This window comes from Heterocephalus glaber, unplaced genomic scaffold, assembly GCF_053883595.1.
Source record: "Heterocephalus glaber isolate CG9 unplaced genomic scaffold, H.glaber_assembly_v1.0 deba00001461, whole genome shotgun sequence".
Taxonomy (NCBI): Eukaryota; Metazoa; Chordata; class Mammalia; order Rodentia; family Bathyergidae; genus Heterocephalus; species Heterocephalus glaber.
In genome coordinates this window covers 2,088,598-2,110,367 of record NW_028258308.1, presented here as the reverse complement: position 1 = coordinate 2,110,367, position 21,770 = coordinate 2,088,598, and the positions used below count along the sequence as shown (strand labels likewise).

Sequence of the window (21,770 nt, the reverse complement as noted above, 5' to 3'; positions counted from 1 at the left end):
GCTCCTTATTGCTGAATTCAAGAATGTGATGTCAAAGTTCAAGATAATTTAGAAAAGAAAACAAAAGCTTTTATTCTACTTATGCATTACTTTTAACAATTATGGAATATTTGCTACCTAGGTGTTTCCCTGAGAAACAAAATCAATTACATGTTAGGAGAACAATTCAGCTAATGGTGATAAAGCATTTATTGTCAATCATGTGCTTTTCCCTGATCACTCATTTCATCCTCGTGATGACCACTTGAGTGAAATCCCCAAAGCTCTGAGCAATTGGGATTTGCTAAAGTCACAAAGGAAGTGCTCCAACTCAAATTCAAACTCATCCTCCGCAGAATCAAAGCATGTATTCATGTATATATGAGTTTGGAATGTTCTCTAGAATTAAAGGAGCTTGTGCCTGAAATCATATTTGATATTTTCTCAGCAGCTTGCAGAAATCTTGACACATGTACTTTTATTTAAGACTCCTAAGAAAAGTAGTAAGGGAAAAGAGTAAGAATTGTGGACTGGTAGCCATATGTCAGTAGGTAAAACACTAATCAACCTAATAAATTTTTAGCATTTTTACTTGAATTAAAAATGTTAGTGTATCAGTTAAAAACTGAATACATTAATTAACAGTAACAATGACTAGAGAAATCTATAAAGGAAGCCCTTGGTTTATCAGTTGACAGTATTCCATTAACGTCTTTCTTTTGGTAGGTATTCACTTTATCAAGAAAAGAAACTTAAGTTACGTGTCAGTGAACACTTTTTAGGAAGAAGCATGCTTCTCTAGCAATTAAGATTTCTTAAGAAAAACAATTTTTTAAAAAGAATAAAATGATTATACATCATGAGAAATGATCACATCTAACATTTTCTGTTGTTTTCTAAGTACTTAGAGAAAATTATCATAGTAGACAATACATTTTTGCTGTGCAGAGGGAAGGATGAATTGAGAACTAGTGCAAGAACTGAATGATATGTAATTATAATTGCATTCAAATATCCTTTTGTACTAAAAGTAGTTATTTTTTTCATTGTCACATGGCCTAGATTTCTTTTTTATTTCATTCTTATGCATTTTTAATGCTCTTTGAATTTAAATATGTCCAAAATTTCTTTCATAAAATGATAGATATTCAAAAGAATTATTCAAATTAAATTAATATATTATTCAAAATAGAACAAAATATTCATTCAGACTATTACATAGTACATCTTCATTATTTTGGATGTCCTTTGTCTATCACAACAAAGTTCCAATTTTTAAGCTTTTCAGAACAAATATAGTTACCTTGTTCACTTTGTCTTAAAAAATATTTTTGATGTGCATGAACAACTATGTGAAATTAACTTGCTCAACTTACTTTCAAGGAAGATATTGTACTGAAAGGAAAAGAGCCAAATGATTTCAAAATCTGAAATTAAAAAATGCATTCTTCCTAGGGGTTATTTGTATATTACATAGATTAATTTATGTGAGAATGAAAATGTACATATTTAGGAAGCTTAGAAAGAGCTCATTTACAAGGAAAAGCCATAGTCAGAAAATCACGTATGAAAATGATCATCTATCCCATTGTGCTTATTTTAATTATGACAAAATAAGAAAGCAATAATAGTGATAATAAAACATGATTGGTTAAATTCATTTCATAATAGTTAAATGTCTATGCTTCATTTGTAAATGCTGAGAGTGTTCCATCTCTGAAGAACCAGGTGATGAGAGAAGATTCCTTTAGAAAAGGGTTTTCCATCTCCCCATTGCCTACATATTGAGCCAAGTAACTCTTTTTTGTGGGTGACACTCTGTTCATTGTAGGACATTTAGCTGTGCCCCTGGTTTCTATCCACCAGATGCTCTCAGTAAACCACTACGTCCATGACCCCTAGTGATGACCATCAAAAATGTCTCCTGATACTGCAAAATGTCCCCTGGAGAGCAAACTACTCATTGACCAAAAGACTCCTGAGAGTGAGTAATAGGAAAATGAGGCCGTGGTTTCACTATTTACTGCAATTGCTCTTTTCACAATCACCAGTGACCTGCTGGTTGTAGGATTTGTTCTTAGACCTCAATTTTGCTCTATCTGCAGCATTTATCAATTGGTCTTTCTTTCTACCTAGAAGCACCTTCTTCATTTGGCTTCTGGAAAACCAGATTTGACTTTTTGCAGATTGCTCACATCTCTGTCTCTTTCTTTTCTGGTTCCTTATTCTGATCTTGGCCTTTGAATTATACACATAACCTCAGTTAAAAGAGTTCTTCTTTCTCCACACATTTCCTTGGTGATCTTATTTAGTCTCATTGCCTTTAGAAACATTTATATGCTTCTCACATTTGTATCTTTAGATCTTACTACCAAGGATAGTCATATATAGCATCTTAAATATTTCTTCACTGTGTGATATAATAAGCATCTCAAATTAATACATTAAAAGCAAAAATTCTGGTCTTCTTACCAATTGATTTCTTTGACAGTCTGTCCGTGTTAATAAATACCAATCTTGTTCTTTGTCTTTGCCAGGCAAAGCAAATAAAGAAACTTGGAATCATTCTTGATACCGGTATTAGCCCATTTGTTCATTACTGTAATGAAATGCCTGGAGGCGGTTAACATTATGAAGAAAATAAGTTAATTCAGCTTATGCTCTTTTAAAGTTTTGGACCTGGTCATATCCTTCCTAGCAGAGGCCCTAGGAGGCATTGGACATCCCAAAGGAAAAGACAGGAACTCATATGCATCTCTCCTGCCCTCTCTCCTTCTTCCCATGAAGAAGCCAGTATTCAATCATGGAAACTCCACACCGAATATTTCATTGTATCTAAGGTATCTTCTCTTATCAATCAGCCAAGTATTAGAGGTGACGTAATGTAAAAAAATGGTAACCGACAAGTCACATAAATAAAAGATACCGTTAAATCAATGAAGTAGCTATAGCTGTTTTCTTTGTTTTCAATAAAGATCGTATATTTACAGAAAAATATAATTAATGAAATAGTTTGAAAATCTGAAAAAAAGTTTATTCGTAGGGGTGACTTGTTCATGCATCATGTATGTGAGTGCATGTGAGATGGAAGGGAACTAAACATAATGAGCCCTTACTGTTTGACAGATATTACTAAGAGCTTAACTTTTTTATCACTTGGTTCTGAATAAACAGTACAATTGCACTAGGAAACAGATTTTTAAAAATCAGAAATTCAGAAAGTGAGATACAAATCCATATCTGAGTCCATAATCCATAATCTTTCCGCTTTACAAGTTACATGTAGCTATCTGAAGGTTAAAAGCACACTTGGAAGACTTCTCCAAATTTACCAGTGATTGTGTAGGCATGTGGGAGAATTTAGTGGACACAACCAATATGTTTTTTACTTTGATGTATTAATTGTTAACTTGTCAAAGAAATGTGCATATAGTTTTAAAGAGTCAAATAGTACTAATGGTACATAATAAAGTAATATTCCAACTATGGTGTACTTTTTCAACCATTATTCTGACTTTCACCCATTTCTGTATTTCTAAATGGATAAAAAATCTGCTACATTCATCAGTATGTGATATTATTTGTTGACACCTATTATGAATGAAGTTTTGATTGCTTTGTACACATTTGTTGCTTTTCTTCATTTGCCAATATACATATTTAGTCAAAATTTTATTGAATAAAACTGTGTTTATATTAGTATACTTGTTCCCCTGTTGTTCCTATGTGAACATTATTGTGTGCTGTGATCATTTTCTGATTCTTACTTTTTCCATTAAAATCAATGAAATTAGGCAATTCATTTAATTTGTTCAGTTTCTTTTTTATCTGTTGCTAAATTCCCTTATACCCACTGAATCTTTGGGATAACTATTGATACAGTTTTTGACATATATTTTGATTATTTTAATAACTTCATACTTTTTACACTATTTTCATTAAAAGCTGTCTGAATAAAATCACATTTTTCTATCTCTGTAACTGTTGGATGACTTTTATTATTAGACATTCTTTATTGATAAATTGCAGTTCGCTTACTTCTTTCCATTGGCGTGTTATCTTTTTCTCATGTCTGGCTCTTTGTTGATTTATTACTTGTTACAGGAAAGGATACTTTTCAGGTGTTCCATTAGGTTAACAGCATGATGCTGGTCTGCCTGTAGATGTGTCTTACTGCACCAACCTATGATGTCCTTGCTTGGTTGCAAGCCTGGAGTGTCATTTCATTGTATTTGGGAAATATTATTGTCCTTTTTTTTGCCTTGATCTCCACTTATCTCTGTTTTCTGTCTGTCTTTTACTTACTTATCTTGCTTCAGGACACCTCCTATAGCTACTTGAGGAAACATCTATTAAAAGCATAAATTTTGAGAGTATGCCTGTCTGAAAATACTGTATTCTTCTCATACACATGAATGACATGGATAAAATCTGGCTGGGCAAAAACTACTAAGTGGGAAATAGTTTTCATCCAGAAAACTATAGGCATTGATTCCTTCTCATTTTCCTTTCCGTGTGGTGTTAAGAGAAGAGAGCCTGTGCCAATTTAGTTCCTGTCATTTGCAAGTAAACTGATTGTTTTCCTCACTAAGAGACAAGTAGATCTTTGTTTATACAATGATTTGTTTTAGGTAGTCATCTGTTGTCAGGTTCCAGGTAAACCTTTTAAATTTAGGAACTTGTGTACTTCAGTTATAATGATTTAGTTGTTACTTTCAATACCTTCTAATAGTTGTGTTATTCTTGTAAAATTATACAGAGATTGAACTCCTGAATTTTTTCCTCTAACTTTCTACATTTTTTTCTCTTTTCTGTCTCTTAGTATTTTTGCTCTACTTTTTGAAAGATTTAATAAAAACATATGTTTCGCTTGTATTATGCAAACAAAGCACACAGTGTATCTAATAGAGCAACATTATTGGGTTAAACTCAGTGAGGATCAATAAAAGGTTTGACAGTTTCCATTGCTTGCTAAATTCCAACACTGGATTGGATATTGAATTTGGGAATGGAACTCAGATTTTAGGGCACTGGGGGTTTTAAACTGAAGTATTTGAAAAATACTAGCTGCTCTATTTTGATCAATATTCACTAATAACATGGTATAATGAAATATTTTCTCTGTTGTGACCTATCATTTTTGCACTTTCAGTGGAGTGTAAGCATCAGCACATCTGGAAAAATTAGAAGACTGAGACTCAGACTTTTGTATTATAGCTGTATAATGTCTCATATAGGATGCAAGCTTTGCCACATTGCCACCTTGTGTGGAAAAATATAAAATATGCATCCTTCTTTTTGTGGGGTCATAGCTGGGGTCCAAACCTGATAGTTGAACAGGATTTATTGTCTTAAGCTGTGGGCTACAACCTGTTTCCAAGGAGCGGCACAAGGTGCCAACTCCTCTGAGGTCAGCCTACAGAGATTCAGTGTTAAATAATTGAGGATTGTTATGTTCATCTTTCATTCTACCCCCTGACCTTATTATAGTCCCTGAACATATAACTAGACCAACAGTGAATTATGTACTTTTCATCTACAACGAATGTGTTGCTGATAGCTGAAAGCAAAACAAAGCAAAATAAAAGATTAAACAAAAAACTCTGAAAAGTTAGGATTGGGTAAGCACCTCAGGATGTGGCTTATGTCTGGCTGTGATGACCAGAGTAAGAATGTTTTTATAAGCCTGGAAAGTGCACATATTTTCTAGGCCCATCTGAACCATTCGGTCCTATTTAATTTTCCCAGCCTTGTGGAGAGTTGGTTCCATTTCAGGGAACCAGGTTTGGGCAGTTTTGCTCTTACCTTTGAACTACTTTTCTTAATATGCTTTTTATTTTCAAGAGCTTTGCCTTGTTTTAGTTTTCTTTACTTATTTTGAACAATCTGTTAATAATTTCCATCTTTTATATCTTGTTGAAGATATCATGGAGGGACATAGGAGGGCACAGAGGGGAAAGGAAAAGGGAAATAAAAATGATTAAGTTTCAATATGTGTATGTATCAGTTCCCCAAGATGAAGGTAATTGTTTTGTACCACAAAAATATACTAATAAAAAAGATAAACAAAAAAAAATCGAGTCATGAGAGATCTCTGGTGCTTTGACTGCAGTGTGATGATCCATGAGAAGAGCAGGTGACAAGTAAGGAAGCTGACTCATCCAACACTGTAACACTACATCTACTGTAGGGACCTTGATCTTGGACTTCCCAGCTTTTAGGACTGGGGGAAATAAATTTTTACTATTTAACCCACCTGACCTATGCTGAATTGTTACAGCAATTGGAACTAAGACATATAAATAATTCCTATTTTAGCATTTTTAACTCTTTTCCAATGTGTAAATATGGTCAGGTCTTCTCTAGTATTAAAACAAAAACAAGATCTTTTGATCACCCCTCTGTAAGCTGTGACCCAATTTCCTCACTTCTTTTGGAATTGTTTCTTGTCTGATTTTGTGGTCTTTGCTTCTCATTTCCTCTGCGGACACAGAACACAGGGTTCCATCCCTACCCTCATAGTGAAGCTGCTCCTGATTGGTAAATCTAATGACCACTTGACCTACTGTGTGCTCTCTCACATTTCACTTGCTCTTTCTCAAAACTATACTTTATTGGTTTCCAGGTCATAATTTTGTCAGGATTCTTTCTATATTTTCCCAAACTTTATACTTTATGAATTCCTTTTTAGGATTTCCATCCATCTGTTCTGTAAACATCAGAGTGTTCTGTGGAGTTTTGGTTTTTCCCTTAACACTCTTCAATTTCTACCTTTTCTTTTTGGAGATTATTACTTGGAGTGATGACTTTGTGTATCACTCAGATACACCCATAATTTCTCCAAACCTGCACTTCTTATAATATCTCTATTATTGCAGAATCATACAACCAATTTAGCAACCTTATAGGAATGAAACAGGTCCAAAATGAAAATAATTATTTACCATTTCAAACTTACTTCTTTTTCTGTAGATCCAGTTTGCAGTTAATGCTACCATCATCTTAAACAAATAGAAGATATCAGCAGTAGCTGTTTTAACTTTGCTTTATCTCTATAGTTTCTGTTTCTTGACGTTCCATACCTATTTCCCATCAATGAACATGAAAAGCATAAAGGAAAATCTCAGCCTATAGTGATGATTTATCTCAGATCCAATGCTTAAATTGAACAGTCTTGGTTTGTTTTTTAGGTACTTTTCTGTGGCGTGATATGGATTAAGGTTTATGGAAGAATCACTGAGTCTTTGCTTCTTTAGGTCTTTCCTCTTAATTTGATTCCATTCCCCCAGAAAGTATTTCTTCAGTCTCTTGCTGGAAAGGACTTATCTTTAGAGGATAAGCTTCACAGGATGCAACTTCAGGATTCAGTACTTAGCAGACCATTATTTGGCGCTAGTTTTGCTATGGTAACCATCATCCTAACCAAGCCTGATGGCTCCCCTCTATCCCCATTCACAGACCTCTGTTTAATCATATTTTTTAAAATAATGCCACTCTAGAGTTGGGAAAGTATCAGAGATCTAGATATCTAAATTGGTCTTAAACAGATTTAGTCCAAATTTTTTATTTTAGCAATCTCTTTTATCCCAAGTTCCAAATGTGCCTGATACCAGGCATCATTGAGATACTTGCAGATTTTGAATAATAAATCTGTTTGGATCTTGTATTTCCCTTTGTATCCTATATCCCTTTGACTCTCAACTTCCAAGATTTTGTCACTGTGTCTCCTACTCACTATTCCCATGTCTGAGACTTAAAATTCGAGAAAAATCTATTTTCTGTAATGTATGTATACTTTGAGAGTAGTTATAAATGAATATAAAATAAAATTTTGAGTGTGTTCTTGTATATTACATGCACTTCACATATTTTATTTCATTTAAACCTTACCACACTGATTAGAGATAAATGTTATTATAAGCCTACTTTGCAAAAGAGAAAACTGGAGCAGAGAGAGGTTAGCCAACATGCCCTACTTTTTATGCCTTGTACATGGTGAAACTCAAATTCAAACCCCAAAGTCTGTACCATCTCCTGTTTATCTCATGTCATTCAACCTCATCAAGCCCTGTTAGTGAAAGGAGGAAGGTGAATCTTATATCACATATTAAGTCATTCTCAGCCCTACCATTGTATTCTGTTGCTGCTGTGGTGGAAGGAAACAACTTCATTCGAAATCTGAGTAAAAATGTAGGGACTACTATTCATTATTTATTGAAGTATAAGTGGGTCAGATTATTACAAATAATTCAACTTATATGATGAATGTGCTTCATTAATATTTCTTAATTTTATAGTACAGTTTAGTGTAGAAAATTATAACTATGTTATTAGTACCTTTTTTTTTTTTTGGTACTGGAGTTCAAACTCAGGACCTTGCGCTTGTGAGGCAGGCTCTGAAAACACTGAGCTAAATCCCTAGCCCTATAACTATGTTATACTAATAGATGGAAATGTCACCAATTCTCTGTCAGTTACCTACTATAACTCCACATTATTGGGAGAAAAATCTATTTTAATGATTAATGATAAGTTATTTGCTATGGATTATTTTCAGTGCCACCAAGCTAGGAGCATATGACTGATTAGGTGTAAACTACATTTATTAAGATAAAAGCATATAAAATTTTGCAGTAAAGTTAATCTTCCAGAATATTTGCAACTGTCACTAACAATATGTTCCAGAAGATTTATTATCTTAAGTGAAATTGATGAAGCATATACACTTATTCAGTATTATTCAGGCTGTGTTGAGCTGTAAGCAACCGAAAATCAACCTCAAATATAAGAGTGAGTTTATTCATAAATTTGCAGAAAGGAATCAAAGATATGATGGCTTAATCTGGTTAATTCAGTTATTTATTTATGTGACTTAGCACTCAGATTCATTCTACATCTACATTTGCCTTTCCTTGTTTGACAAGACTGCAGCATTGAATACATCAACACTGCAAGGAAACCAGGCATCATATCCATATATGCCAAAGACCAGGGGAGTAAAAGGCACTACTTATTTTTGTGGTTTGAAAAGTGAGCAAACTTTTCCTAGGAAACTGTTTTTACAGAAAAGCTTAGCATGAAATTTGTTTACATGGAAACAGCTGGATTGCATGGCCTTTTATAAAATAAAAATTGGCTACATAAAGTAATTACCAAGACTGACACAAAATTAACTATCTGATAAAGGAAGGATATATACTGTAATGGCAATGTACTTTGAATTGCCTTTTGACATTGAAGTGAAATGATATTGTAGAACAAAATCTGAAAATTTCACAAATAAAATACTTGTGGCTATATGAACCATTACTGATTGTATTGAGAAAATCTTTAAGTTGATCATTTTGTTTTGAAAAATTTTATATCCACCCTGTCCAACTTTGCATGCATAGAGAAATAAAATCAATTTTGTATATTAGAAATAAATCAAGAAATTGATGAACTGTTATCCAGTATATCTACTCTGTTAGATCCATTAACTCTCCTCCATACTAATGTAGCCATCAGGACGACTATGGTTTTAAATCTGTTGTTTTACTACATTTACCACCTGTGTTTTCCAGCAGAATTATAATAAAATTATCACAGAAATTTGAGCTATGTTGATAGCCATATTTAAGATGCATTTTTTCTGTCTGTTTTCAGTGCAGTTCACAAGTTCATATGTGTCAGCTGAGTGAATAATATTCAAAGATGGATGAGTGAAATCTAAGCACCTTCTGAAAAACTGCTTAATGCAATGGTATCTTCAGGTTTACGCACTCAGCTTTTTATCTGCTTTCTGATATGATTTTAAATCCATCTCTGGATAAATGAAGCTACTCTGTGGGTTGACAAATGAAGCATAGATTTAGGTTTAGGACTTCTGCTAAAATCACTTTATATTGCAGAGAAAAGTAACCTGGCAATAAGATCTTTCTTCAAAGTGATCTCATTGGGTGAAGTTTCTTCCAGCAAGAGTTTAAAATCTTAGGTGTTATAAATTTATAAAATAATTCAATTATAAGACATAATATTTGAAGATTATATAAGAGGTATCTGCATGAATTTATTTGTTTTATTTTTCCCTCATCAAATATTCCTATAAAAGTTTGGAAAAGTATTTCTATAAAAAATGTCTTTGGTGTGTTTCCTCTTATCCACCTTCACAAGTTTTCTTTTTTAAAAGAGAAAAACGTTTTCACACATATTTTCCAAAGTCACTAACTTTTTTTATAATAGGATAGGATGTAGCAAAGGGTAATGCATCATTTCTCTTTTTTTGCTCCCATTCATATGTTTTCTCAATAATAATCTACATAGGTTTTTTTTAATTAGATGTACAAGACATTTTCTCTCTAGATTTGTACAGTAGGCAGGAAAATTAACAGGGTTCATCCGTCCCACCTCTCCTGGCTCAGAAAAGGGGCTTCCTGGCCATCATCTGCCCCGCCACTCCCAGCCCAGAGGAAGGGGCTTCTGAGACACTGTCCCACCTCTGCCAGCTCAGAGGAGGTGAGCCACATGGGTGCCAACAGCACACCCCCTGCCTGGGTCAAAATGAGAAGATATGTGAAAAAATCTCAAAACCAGACTTCCAGATCACCTACAGCAAACCCAAAGGGAAATGAGATTGAGCACTCTGATACTCAACCACCTGGACCCACTGAACTGGCAACGAAAGAGAATCTGAAAAAAATGAAATCAGAAATAATTTCTCAGATAACAGCAGAGATTGTGATCATAGTGCAAGGCATGATCAATAAATCTAGAGAGGAGCTGAGGAACATGATGGAATCCCAACATAGGAAACAAATGGAATCCATAAAACACATGCAAATAGATTTCCAGGACATAAAAAACTCCACTGAAAGTCTACACAGCAGAATGAGCCCATGTGAGGACAGAATTTCAGATATAGAAGATAAGATTGCAATTAGTGACCAGGAAAAGAAAAATTGCTTCAAAATTATAAGGGAACATGAGAAATCAATCCAGCAGCTGCTAGACGATGCAAAAAAGAATAACATAAGACTGATTGGGCTCAATGAAGAAATAGGAGAGAGTACAGATGACATAAAAAATCTCTTCACAGAAATAATGGCAGAAAACTTCCCAAGCAGGGGAAAAGAGCTTGACATACAGATAAGTGAGGCATATAGGACTCCAAATAGCCTTCATCAAAAAGAATCTACACATAGGCATATAATTGTTAAGATTCTAGAAACACAACAGAAGAACAAAGTTCTCCAAGCAGTCAGAGAAAAGAAACAAATCACATACAAAGGAAAGCCCATCAGAATCACAGCAGACTTCTCAACACAAACCATCAAGGCAAGAAGAGCTTGGAGTGACATATTCCAAGCCCTCAAAGAAAACAGCCTCCAACCCAGATTGATCTACCCTGAAAAACTATCTTTCAAAATAGATGGAGAAATAAGATACTTTCATGACAAAGAGCACATTAGGAACTTCGTGAATACCAAACCAGCACTCCAAAAAAGTTTAGACAATATCCTAGGAACAGACAATGAGGATCACAACCCCAGGAAGCCAAGCAGAATGAACCCATCTGGTGTGACAAGAAATTAAATGTAAAGGGGGAGAACCCAACAAAAAGAAAAAGCCCTGACAATGATAAGTCAATACGTTTCAGTTATAACCATCAAAGTTAATGGTCTCAATTAACCAATGAAAAGAAATACACTGGCAGAATGGGTCAAGAAGCAAAATCCAACAATATGCTGCATACAAGAAACACACTTAATTCAAAATGAAACTCATAGATTGGAAATTAAAGGGTGAAAAACAATACTCCATGTGACGGGAACCCAAAAAAAAGCAGGAGTCGCTATCCTCTTGGCAGATCAAGTAGACCTCAAACCCACACTGATTAAGAGAGACAAAGAAGGACACTACATCCTTGTAAAGGGAACAATCCAACAGGAAGAGGTGACAACCTTAAATATCTATGCACCAAACACTAGTGCACCCAACTATATAAAACAAATACTAACGGACATGAAAAGGCATACATGCACTAATACAATTGTAGTGGGGGACCTCAATACCCCACTGTCACAAATAGATAGATGAACTAGATGAAAAATAAGTCATGAAATACTAGAACTCAATTGAACTCTTGAATAAATGTACTTAATATATGTTTACAGAGTGTTCCACCCCACACAATCAGAATACACATTCTTCTCAGCTGCACATGGGTCATTCTCCAAAATAGACCACATACTCATACATAGAACATGTTTATGTAAGTGCAAATGAATTGAAGTTATCCCCTGTTTTGTATCAGACCATAGTGCGATTAAATTGGAGATCCATAGCAAAAGAAACTCAAAAAATTTTATAAACACATGGAAATTGAACAACACACTCCTGAATAACCAATGGGTCACAGAGGAAATTAAAGAAGAAATCAGACAGTTCTTTCAATTAAATGACAGTGACAATACAACATATTGGAATCTATGGAACACAATGAAAGCAGTCTTATGCGGGAATTCCATAGCAGTGAATACACATATTAGGAAAACAGAGCAAGCCCAATTAAACAACCTGATGCTGCACCTCAAGCTTCTAGAAAAGAAGAGCAGGACAAACCCAAAGTTCATACAAGGGGGGAAATTATGAAGATCAGAGGAGAAATCGATGCAATGGAGACTAAGAGAACAATACAAAAAATCAATGAAGCCAAGAGTTGGTTCTTTCATATACACATCTTTTATTTTTTTAATTTATTTTTTTGATGCTAACATAGTTTTATTGATATAGATTTTCAAACCCATTTAGATCCAGTAGGGTCTTTAATATATAGCCTTCTGATTATAAAAGCAACAGATGATACAGAAATATGATATGTACTAGGAATTTAATCAGAAAAAGAAAAGTGAGAACATATTTTTCATGTGTGATACCCCAGATAACTTAAAGAAGGAAGTAAAAGTAGTTTGGCTATAGTTTTAATAAAACTAAAACCCTCTACAACTGCTGAAAAAAATCAAACATTTAAGGATCAAGTATCTACCAACTTAGATAGCATTCTGTCCAAATAAATTCTTTCCATTGCACTGAATATTAGAATTATATGTTAAGGCATTTTAATTAATATGTTCCAGAATTGCACAGTTATACTGGTCTATGTTCCTATTTCCCTATTCTTGCCTTTATCCTACCCTTTGCTTTCCATGGATCAAAATGTTAAATCATAGTATTGGTGGCTCTTGTAGGGAGATTTGAGCTGGCAACAACATTGTGCTCACTAGGTTTTATGAGCATGAACATTAAAATGTTACATAAAATGTACCATGTTTTACTCTACACACTGATCTAAGATGGCTTAATGTCTTGACAGAACTTGAGATGACTTAAGTACATTTTACATTTTGTGCATTTGGACCACCACATGCATAGATGTTCTAACACGAAATTCTGGGTCTTCAGCATCTCATAGTGCTGGATGCTCTGAAGTATGACAGAAACTTGTAACACAGACTGACCACAAAGTACCAGGTGTTTCTTGCCATTTGTGACCTTGCAATAAAAATGTGCCAGATCAGGATCACAAGGATAGTATTGAAACTGTAACGTATGTTCTGCAACTTGTTCAAAAGTTTTCTAGCTGCAGGGAGACCAGACTTTTCTTCATTCAAAACATATTTCTTAGTTCCCATGCAGTAGTTTTCTATATATTCTGCCCAATGTAATTGTTGTACATCAATATTGAAGGTCTTTTTATCTTCAGGGTTTAGTTGATTCATTAACATATTGACATTATCAGTAAACCAAACCCAAGAATTACTTGTGAAATATTCAAGAAACACCATAGCTTTGTGAAGACGTGTTATTGTTTTCATCATCCGTGGTTTCTGACCTGTCAACCTGAGAGCAAGATTGAACAATAACGCAGGTATGTCTGACACCCTTCCAATAATGTAACAACAGGTTGTTGGAATAGAACTTAACACTGGGGTGCCTGAATACTTGGTTATAAGGATTCATCCTGAAGAAATGAGTTAAATGACATCCAATTTCACCCAGTGGAAAGGATTAGTGCTGCCTGTTGTACAGTTATACACTATGATGTTTCTTTGTCTATTAACTCCAGAATACCAGGCTGCTGAAAGACTTGTGTTGACAACTACATGTACAGGAACAAGATCTGCAAGGACCTTGTTGGAGGCACACATTGTTTGAAGAATTTCTTTCCCTGCCACAATAAAGAGACCACTTGGTCCATTAAAATTATCAATCCATTCAGGAAAAGGATCTTTCCAACTGGCACCAACAGTTGACGGCCTTACAATCGCCACATTTAGCTTTGCTCCTTCTTGCTGTACAACATATTCTGCCAAATCTTTTGTATATATGTATGTATTAGGCCTGTCTCCTATTAATTTTGGTGTGATATCATTTACTAGGCCATCATCCATCCATTCTAAAGAATCAGTCAGCTTCTTGGGATCTGCAGGGGGTGGATAGACTACTTCATCAATATGCTTTCGACTGCAGTAGGCATATGCTGTTGAGACATGCATGAACACTTCCAGATTCTTCATTTGTTGTGCAAGGAGAATAAGCTGTCGTGTAGCAATCACATTTAACTGAACAGCATCTCTTAAATTTTCATTAAACCGTACTTAGCTGCACAGTGGAATATAATATTGGTAGAATCTATGATGACTTCTTTATCTTCTTCACTACGAGCCAGTTTAGGCTGGGTGAGTTCACTGTTGATTGCTACAATTTTCTCTCTAAAATCTGGATTTTCATCTCTTAATCTGTCAAAGAGCTTGCCACTAAGAATTTCTTCCACTCGTTCCTGGAGTGGCTGTCCAGCTTTCTGCCTCACCAAAACATACACTGAATTCACCTTAGGACAAGACCTCAGCAACTTTTCCAGAAGCTCCATTCCTAGAAAACCAATAGCTCCTGTCAGAAGAACATTCTTTCCTTCATAGTATTCTGGGATTAAAACCATTTTGACCCTTTTTAAGGAAATCTTCCCTAATTAACTCCACATCAGTTGAATTATTTATCGACCTCAGCATTCGGGTATTCTGTTATCCATGACGCCCTGGCGGTCCCTGCCCAGACCAGCGGAGCGGAACCCTCCGGCCAAGGAGGGTGCCCCTGCTCCGGGCGCACTAGAGGGAGGGCGGGGGCGGGGCCCACACCTTTTACATAGGACCATAAATACATTGAGGTACCTAGGTTGAAAATGGTAAAATATCGCCTATTTGCTGGGCTTTTGAGTTGATGTGAATTTCAGGTTCTCAATGGTATGAATCTTGCAGCAACTTGGTGGAGTGTAACTAATTCGATAGAGGAGTGAACTCTCTCTAGTGAGACCTCTGATTGATTATAATTACTTACAATTAAAACTGATTAAAAATATCTTCTATTGATGAGAGTGCCAGTTTATTCTATTTATTTAATGTCCTTTTTTGAAAAAATGGTAAGATTGGGGATTACTTTTCCTCCAGTGTGCTGCATTTTGAATTTGAAAATTTTTATATTTTTAAATTTTCCAGATCTTTAATATTTGAATACTGGTGGATGTTGTGATTTAAAACATGCACTTTTCTTCATAGGATTTTTAAGCCTTGAAGATAAAATGATACACTGAAAGGCCTTCATGGTTCTTATCTTTATTATATTACATTGAGGAAAAATTAAATCAGTCATTAAGAATTAAATACAGTGATACCTGCATTCTTGAACTTACTTCATTCCATGATTCTGGGAAAGATGGCTGTGTTCCTGTCCCTGAAGGGGAGATTGCCATAATCATATTCCTTACCCAAAGCGGAGTTCCGGAAGGGAAGCAAAATTTTGTTAAAGGCTTCTGTTCACAAATGGAATTGTTTGCAAACAGAAACATTCATGAACTGAGATATAACTGTATGTATATTTAAAGCAACAATGACATCTTAAATATATTTCCTTATTTTTGAGAAGGAGAAAGTCAAGACCAGTGTTGGGATCAATTTTATTTTATTAATACACTATTGGTGTTCATCATGAATACATTAATTACTGGTAGTTGGTACATGTCCACGACACATCTTAATTATTGATAAATAATTGAAAGAATGTAAACAACAATATAATAGAATATTCTAAGTAATCTGATTTGTGAATACCTCTGAATAAACTTTGAAATACAGTATTTTAACTTTAAGAAGTAAATCAGTGTTTGTGATACATAAATGAAACCAGCAGGAATTCTTAATGTGAAAATCATATTTATTAATACTGTGATATAAATAACTACCCAAATTAATTTTCACATAACTTAAATGACAAAGGAATTGAAAAAGAATATCAAATAGAAATTAAACTTAGAAACTAGATCATCAGTACTGACACTTTGTAAAATCTCTATCTCTTAATTATCTGGGCTCCTTCTTATAGCAAAATTAAACACAAGGTACACAAGTCTTCTAAGTATATAAAGCAAAGCATTGATTTTTTTTATGTTAACAACTAGTATTTTGAAGAAAAGAAATGATTTTTGAAATTTATTAGCTACCTAATACTTGTGAATGATTTTTAAGTAAATATACCATTTTGTCTCATAGTTTTAAATGGAGAGAAATTTTTAGACACAGCCTTACTAAGAGGGGAAGAACAACCCTGTAGTATGTCATGCCAACCAGTTACCAATCCTCTTATAGAATAAAGCACAGACATTATGTAAAAACCAAGGAAATAGAACAAGCTTCTAATTTTTTATTATATTGTCAGTGAAATTAATTTAAGTAAAATAATTATTGTGATTTAAAGTAGATTAAATTATACTTTATATTTCGTCAAATCAGGAAGCCTCAACATAAACTTGACTGCACCAACTTGGGCTGCTCTTTAAGCCAAATACAACTGTGTATTTGCTTTTTGAAACTGTTACATTATTTTCCTATTTCTCTGTCACAAATTGCCTCAAACAGTGGCTTAAAACAGCAAAAATTGTGACAATTGTGGGAGTAGTCCCTGCGTATTATGGGACAAAAATCAAGGGCTGCATTGCATCTGGAAGACCTGCGGGAGTCCACAAGCGAAGGACTGCTGAGATTTCCTCACAACTAGCACAAGCTAGGAGAGAGGCACACAACAGATTTCCCTGCAACTCTGCTGGCACCTTGGTTTCCAAATTCTCAGAATTATAGCATATCATGAAAGAATGTATACCGGTTGTTTTAAGCCACCAAAATTTTAATAATTTGTCACAGCATCCACAGAGAAGTAATACTGCCTAAATTCAAAAGTTGTTCAGAAACACTACAAATACTGGGAATTTTCCAAAGATTACAAAAATAACTTTTCTTTTTTTTTTTGCTTAAATTTTTTTATTGGTACATTTTAGGTATACAATACATTTACATTTACCATTGGGTGCTTGTACCTGTACATGATGTATCTTGGTTCTTATTTTTTCCCCATTACCTGTGTGCCCTTCACCCCTCCACCCTTCCCTATTTACATAGACTTTGTTTCCAGTTGTTTTTTCTCATAACTTTTCCTTTCCCTTCTTTCATACATTTGACAGGTTGTAATTGTTTTTAATCTTAAAGACTTCCATGTGGTAAGATATACAAGTATTTAAAAAACTGTATAGGAATTTCATATCTGGAAATATGAATTCTTAGTCATTTTTGGTGATAATTAAAAGACATCTACTTGATTTATGAAGTAAATGTTGATTTAGGAGTTGAATGAGTGTATATAGCACTAAAATGGTTTACTGTATTTCTGTTATTGATGGATTAAACAATACCTTTGTCTTCCTATTGATTGAATTAAAATGATTTGTAGGAAAAGGAATAGATTAAATCTGACAACATTTCTTCTGTGTGTCGAATTTTAAACTTTTAAATAAATTTACATAGGATGTGCTTTTGAAAGAATTTCTGATAGAGTATATGAGTTCTTTATTGATGTCAGTAAGTTTTTTCATTTTTTACAAATTTTCTTGGAGATGCTAAATAGAAAGTAAAGTATAAATAAATTCAAGTGTAATTAAAATTTGCCAAGAGACATACATGCAATACTTATGATACAAGTATACTTAACAATACTTACAAGTGTCTTAAATATCATTGAAAGATAAATACAGCACAGGTTTTTTTTTAATTTAAGAATTTTAGATTGATGATAATTTTACTTTGTGGATTGCACGCACTCTTTCTCTTTTCTTTTTCTTTTTTAAAAATTTTTTGTTCCAGCCTTTGGTTAGTGTTTAAACTGCTTTCACCTTAGAATAGTGATATATAGTAGAAAGGACTGTGAAAACTTTTGATTAAATGTTAAAAGGATAATTTTCTACAGTTATGTAGAAGTAAGGGCAGGCTGTTATTTGAAACACTCTTAGCTTCTAAAAATCATAGTTCAGTATATCTTTTTATCTTTGGTTTGAGTCATGTTTAAATTTTTATTTTTAATAATTTGATTTTCAACATGAGGGGGAAATCAGCAATTAGTCGCAGAAAACATCACTAACCCTGTGATCTTGCTCTCAACTTAACATGTATGTGTGTATATAAAATGATTTATCTATTTTAAAATTAGTCTGAACCATTGAATTAATCAAGCTACACAAATTTAGTATATAAGCACCATTGGGGTTTGTCAATTTTTATTCACAGTTACTTCTACTTTGCCTTATACCATTATACATGTTTAATGCAAACTAATGTAAATGACATCTACAAGTTTTTTATTAGTGATATTTCTGGAGTTAAAACATCTTTTAAATAAAGATCAATTTTATTATCTTGAAGCAATTTGGATCTAAATTTTCCCATGACATGTTTAGAATACGGTAGTCTACAATTTAAACTTTTGTTGTAACTATGATGACAAAAATTCCTAATTTTATGTTTCTATTCAAGAAATTATCAGTTAGACCTTGTGAATGTCTAAATATAATATGTGAAGGAGTTGTTTTTAGCTGCTGATTTTTTTATAACACTGATTTTACATAGATGAAAGTGATATTTAATTATAGATTGCTGCTGGAAAGATGTTTAGATTAAGTACAAAACCACTTAAATTAAATACTGATTTTACTGGCTGTTTCACAAAATTCTTACTAGGTCAAAATATTGGCAATGAGTATGAGCCATCCAATATTACTAAGTATAACAATATGTTGCATTATTTTACATAGGTACTTTCTCTATATTGCTGAGCAGTTGTTTCTATATATAACTTTGATAGGTAGTTAATAATAAAATTAATCTAATATTTACAAGTGTTTAGTTAGATTTCTTTTAAAAAATATTTAGAAATGTGTTTTATCCTTGCATTGTTAATGCTGGAAGTCACTGAAATATCCCTCATGACAAGATAGATTCCAAATTATTCCTATAGAAACCCAAAGGAGATGAAACCAAAAAAACTTTACAATTTGAGGATAAGAAATCTCAGCATGATTTATTCTATACTAAATAATATATCCTGCCCTTCTGTGCAGTTTCAAAACAGATAGTTTCCCCTGATAGCAATTTTATATTTTTTTAACCTAGGTTCTTTCATAGTGAAGTACAATCTTAATTTATGTATTCTCAAGTCCATAAGTTTGAGCGTGTTAGTTGACTACAAGTTTTATGAGTCAATTGAGTGCTCTGCTTCAACTGTCCTATTTTTGAAAGATAATTCTACTTAGAATCACAAGTAAAGGAAAAAATACTGAATTTGAAGAAAGACACACACACACACACACACACACACACACACAACATGCACTGAAATGCCTGGAATTACAATGGAATAGAATGGAGGTTTATATGAAAGAGGGGTGCTCAAGCAACTGAATGGAATCACATGAAATAATGACCCAGAACACTGGATTGAAGCATAGCTGTCACTTAGGGCACAGGTGATTATGAAGAGAAAGGAGAGGACTGCCTTGTGTTTGCAACAGTATTAACTGGGGCTGCTTTTAGTGAGCGCCCAGCTGGCATGCTGGCCCTTGATGTAAGTATCCTGTACTCTGCAGCTATTTCTCAGCATGAGGCCTACAGCAGAAGGATATGGTGGAGTAGTAAAATGTAGTGTTCCGGGCCATACTTTCAGAGTTTCTTGTTCAATAGGACTGGGTTTGGCTGTGAGTATTTTCATTTCTAACATCTTCCTAAAGGTGTTGATTGAGTTTCGCCACATCTAAAGACATTCTATTGAGAATCACTACTTTGTACCCTTCGCACTCTTAGACCTTTCTTGATGTTTTCATGCTTAGGGGACTGATAAAAGTGAAAGACAGCCATGAAATAATGAGTTTAGACCAGAAACACAGTACATCCTCTGAGTCATCATTCCTCATGAGTGCTTTTAACCCCCAAGTCTGATAGGATTGGAAACTATCCTGCTGCCCACAGTAGTCCAGTAAAGACCTGTCACCACCCTGGAGTTCTCCATTGAGAGTGGGCCAGGAGAAAGACAAACAGATCGGATGGAGCATATGCTCTTGACAGACCTGAAGGCAGAGGAAAGTTGAGCATGCGAAGTAGTTTTTAAATCCTTCATGGACAGTGCCAGCTAGAAGGGGAATGAGTTTTACATGGAAATGAATCATAGAAACAACATTTAAGAACCAGAGAGATAAATACCAAAAAGATGAAGATTGCTACTTTTTTAGAGAATGGTGGTGACTTCGAACTCATGTGAAGGGAAATTAATCTACAAAAGAAGATGAAAAAGACTTGTCTAGTGAGATGAAGGTTAAAAGTCCAAATGTGGCAGAAAGGGAACTAACTTTGGGAGGATTTGGGGGGAAGCAATACCAGTAGGAGCAAAATTGTTTGGGGCTTAAAATTAAATTAGAAAGATGCAAAAAGAGCTTTTCAAAGTGGTTAAGTGTGCAGGAGGAAATTTATTTTAGGTAGGGAAAAGGTCCAAAGTCCAGAGCACTGAGGGAGTTATTACATAGTAAATACTCTTTTAGACATCTTTCCTGGAACTGTTATCATGAGTATATAGTAATTCATTTTAATAATTTCATTTTACTTGTGCTATAATAAGAAATTAAAATTTGAAGAAAATTGGAGTTAACTTTTATTTTCTTCTGAAATTGTTCATGGAATTTCAATATAATCACTATTTTTGTACACTTGTATTTTTTTTCACTAGAGCAATATTTTATTTGTATTTTTTTCTCCATTAAGTTTATTGCTACATTTTAGGTATGCAATGCAGTTATATTCATTATTGGGATCTTGTATTTTAAAATCTTATTTCTTTTTTTTACTTTTATTAGTACATGTTTTCAGTACCTAATGATTACATTCACTGTAGGGAATTAGTACATGTACATAACGTATTTCGATTCCATTCTTTTTCCCCCCTCCTGTCACCTCCTTTTATTTTTCCAGCTTCAGATTAAATTATTTATCTTGTTTACACTTGTATTAGGTGAATAATTGGTCAACAGCTAAGAAATTTTCCAAAAATATTTTCTTGTGTTTCAGAATATTTTCTTGTGTTTCAAATGATCTATTTTATGTATTTTTTCTATAATATAAAGAAGCAGTCTTGGCAATAAAATTAAATACAAATCAGATCAATTTGAGTCAATTGTATATGTGTGGAATTTATTTATTTTCTGGTATCCTGCATTTGGCAAAGCAAATTTCTTTCTACTGACACATCTCATGAAAAAGAAAAGTGTTGGTATTTTATTTTTGATAAAACCTGAGTCATATTATTCAGACATTGTTCGTCTTAAATCTTTACAACATATTACATTTTAAGCTATATTTTTTATAAGACAAAAATGAAATTATCTCTAACTACGT

At 33.8% G+C, this 21,770-nt stretch overlaps 1 protein-coding gene and 1 pseudogene across 3 annotated transcripts in view; one reads left to right on the top strand and one right to left on the bottom strand.

The window, feature by feature from the left end:
- Spock3 (SPARC (osteonectin), cwcv and kazal like domains proteoglycan 3) overlaps nucleotides 1-21,770 on the top strand; it is a 384,839-nt gene that overhangs the window by 72,243 nt on the left and 290,826 nt on the right. The window contains exon 2 of one of the 3 annotated variants that reach the window (XM_087216995.1): nucleotides 2,651-13,333. The exons of the other annotated variants lie outside the window; for them this stretch is intronic. Coding sequence (XP_087073121.1) covers nucleotides 10,483-11,550 — 1,068 coding nt within the window. The 5' untranslated portion in view covers nucleotides 2,651-10,482 and the 3' untranslated portion in view covers nucleotides 11,551-13,333. Of the gene's footprint in view, nucleotides 1-2,650; nucleotides 13,334-21,770 lie in introns of those variants that run through there. 3 annotated transcript variants of the gene reach the window in all.
- On the bottom strand, nucleotides 13,315-14,956 carry LOC106008625 (fatty acyl-CoA reductase 1 pseudogene; annotated as a pseudogene).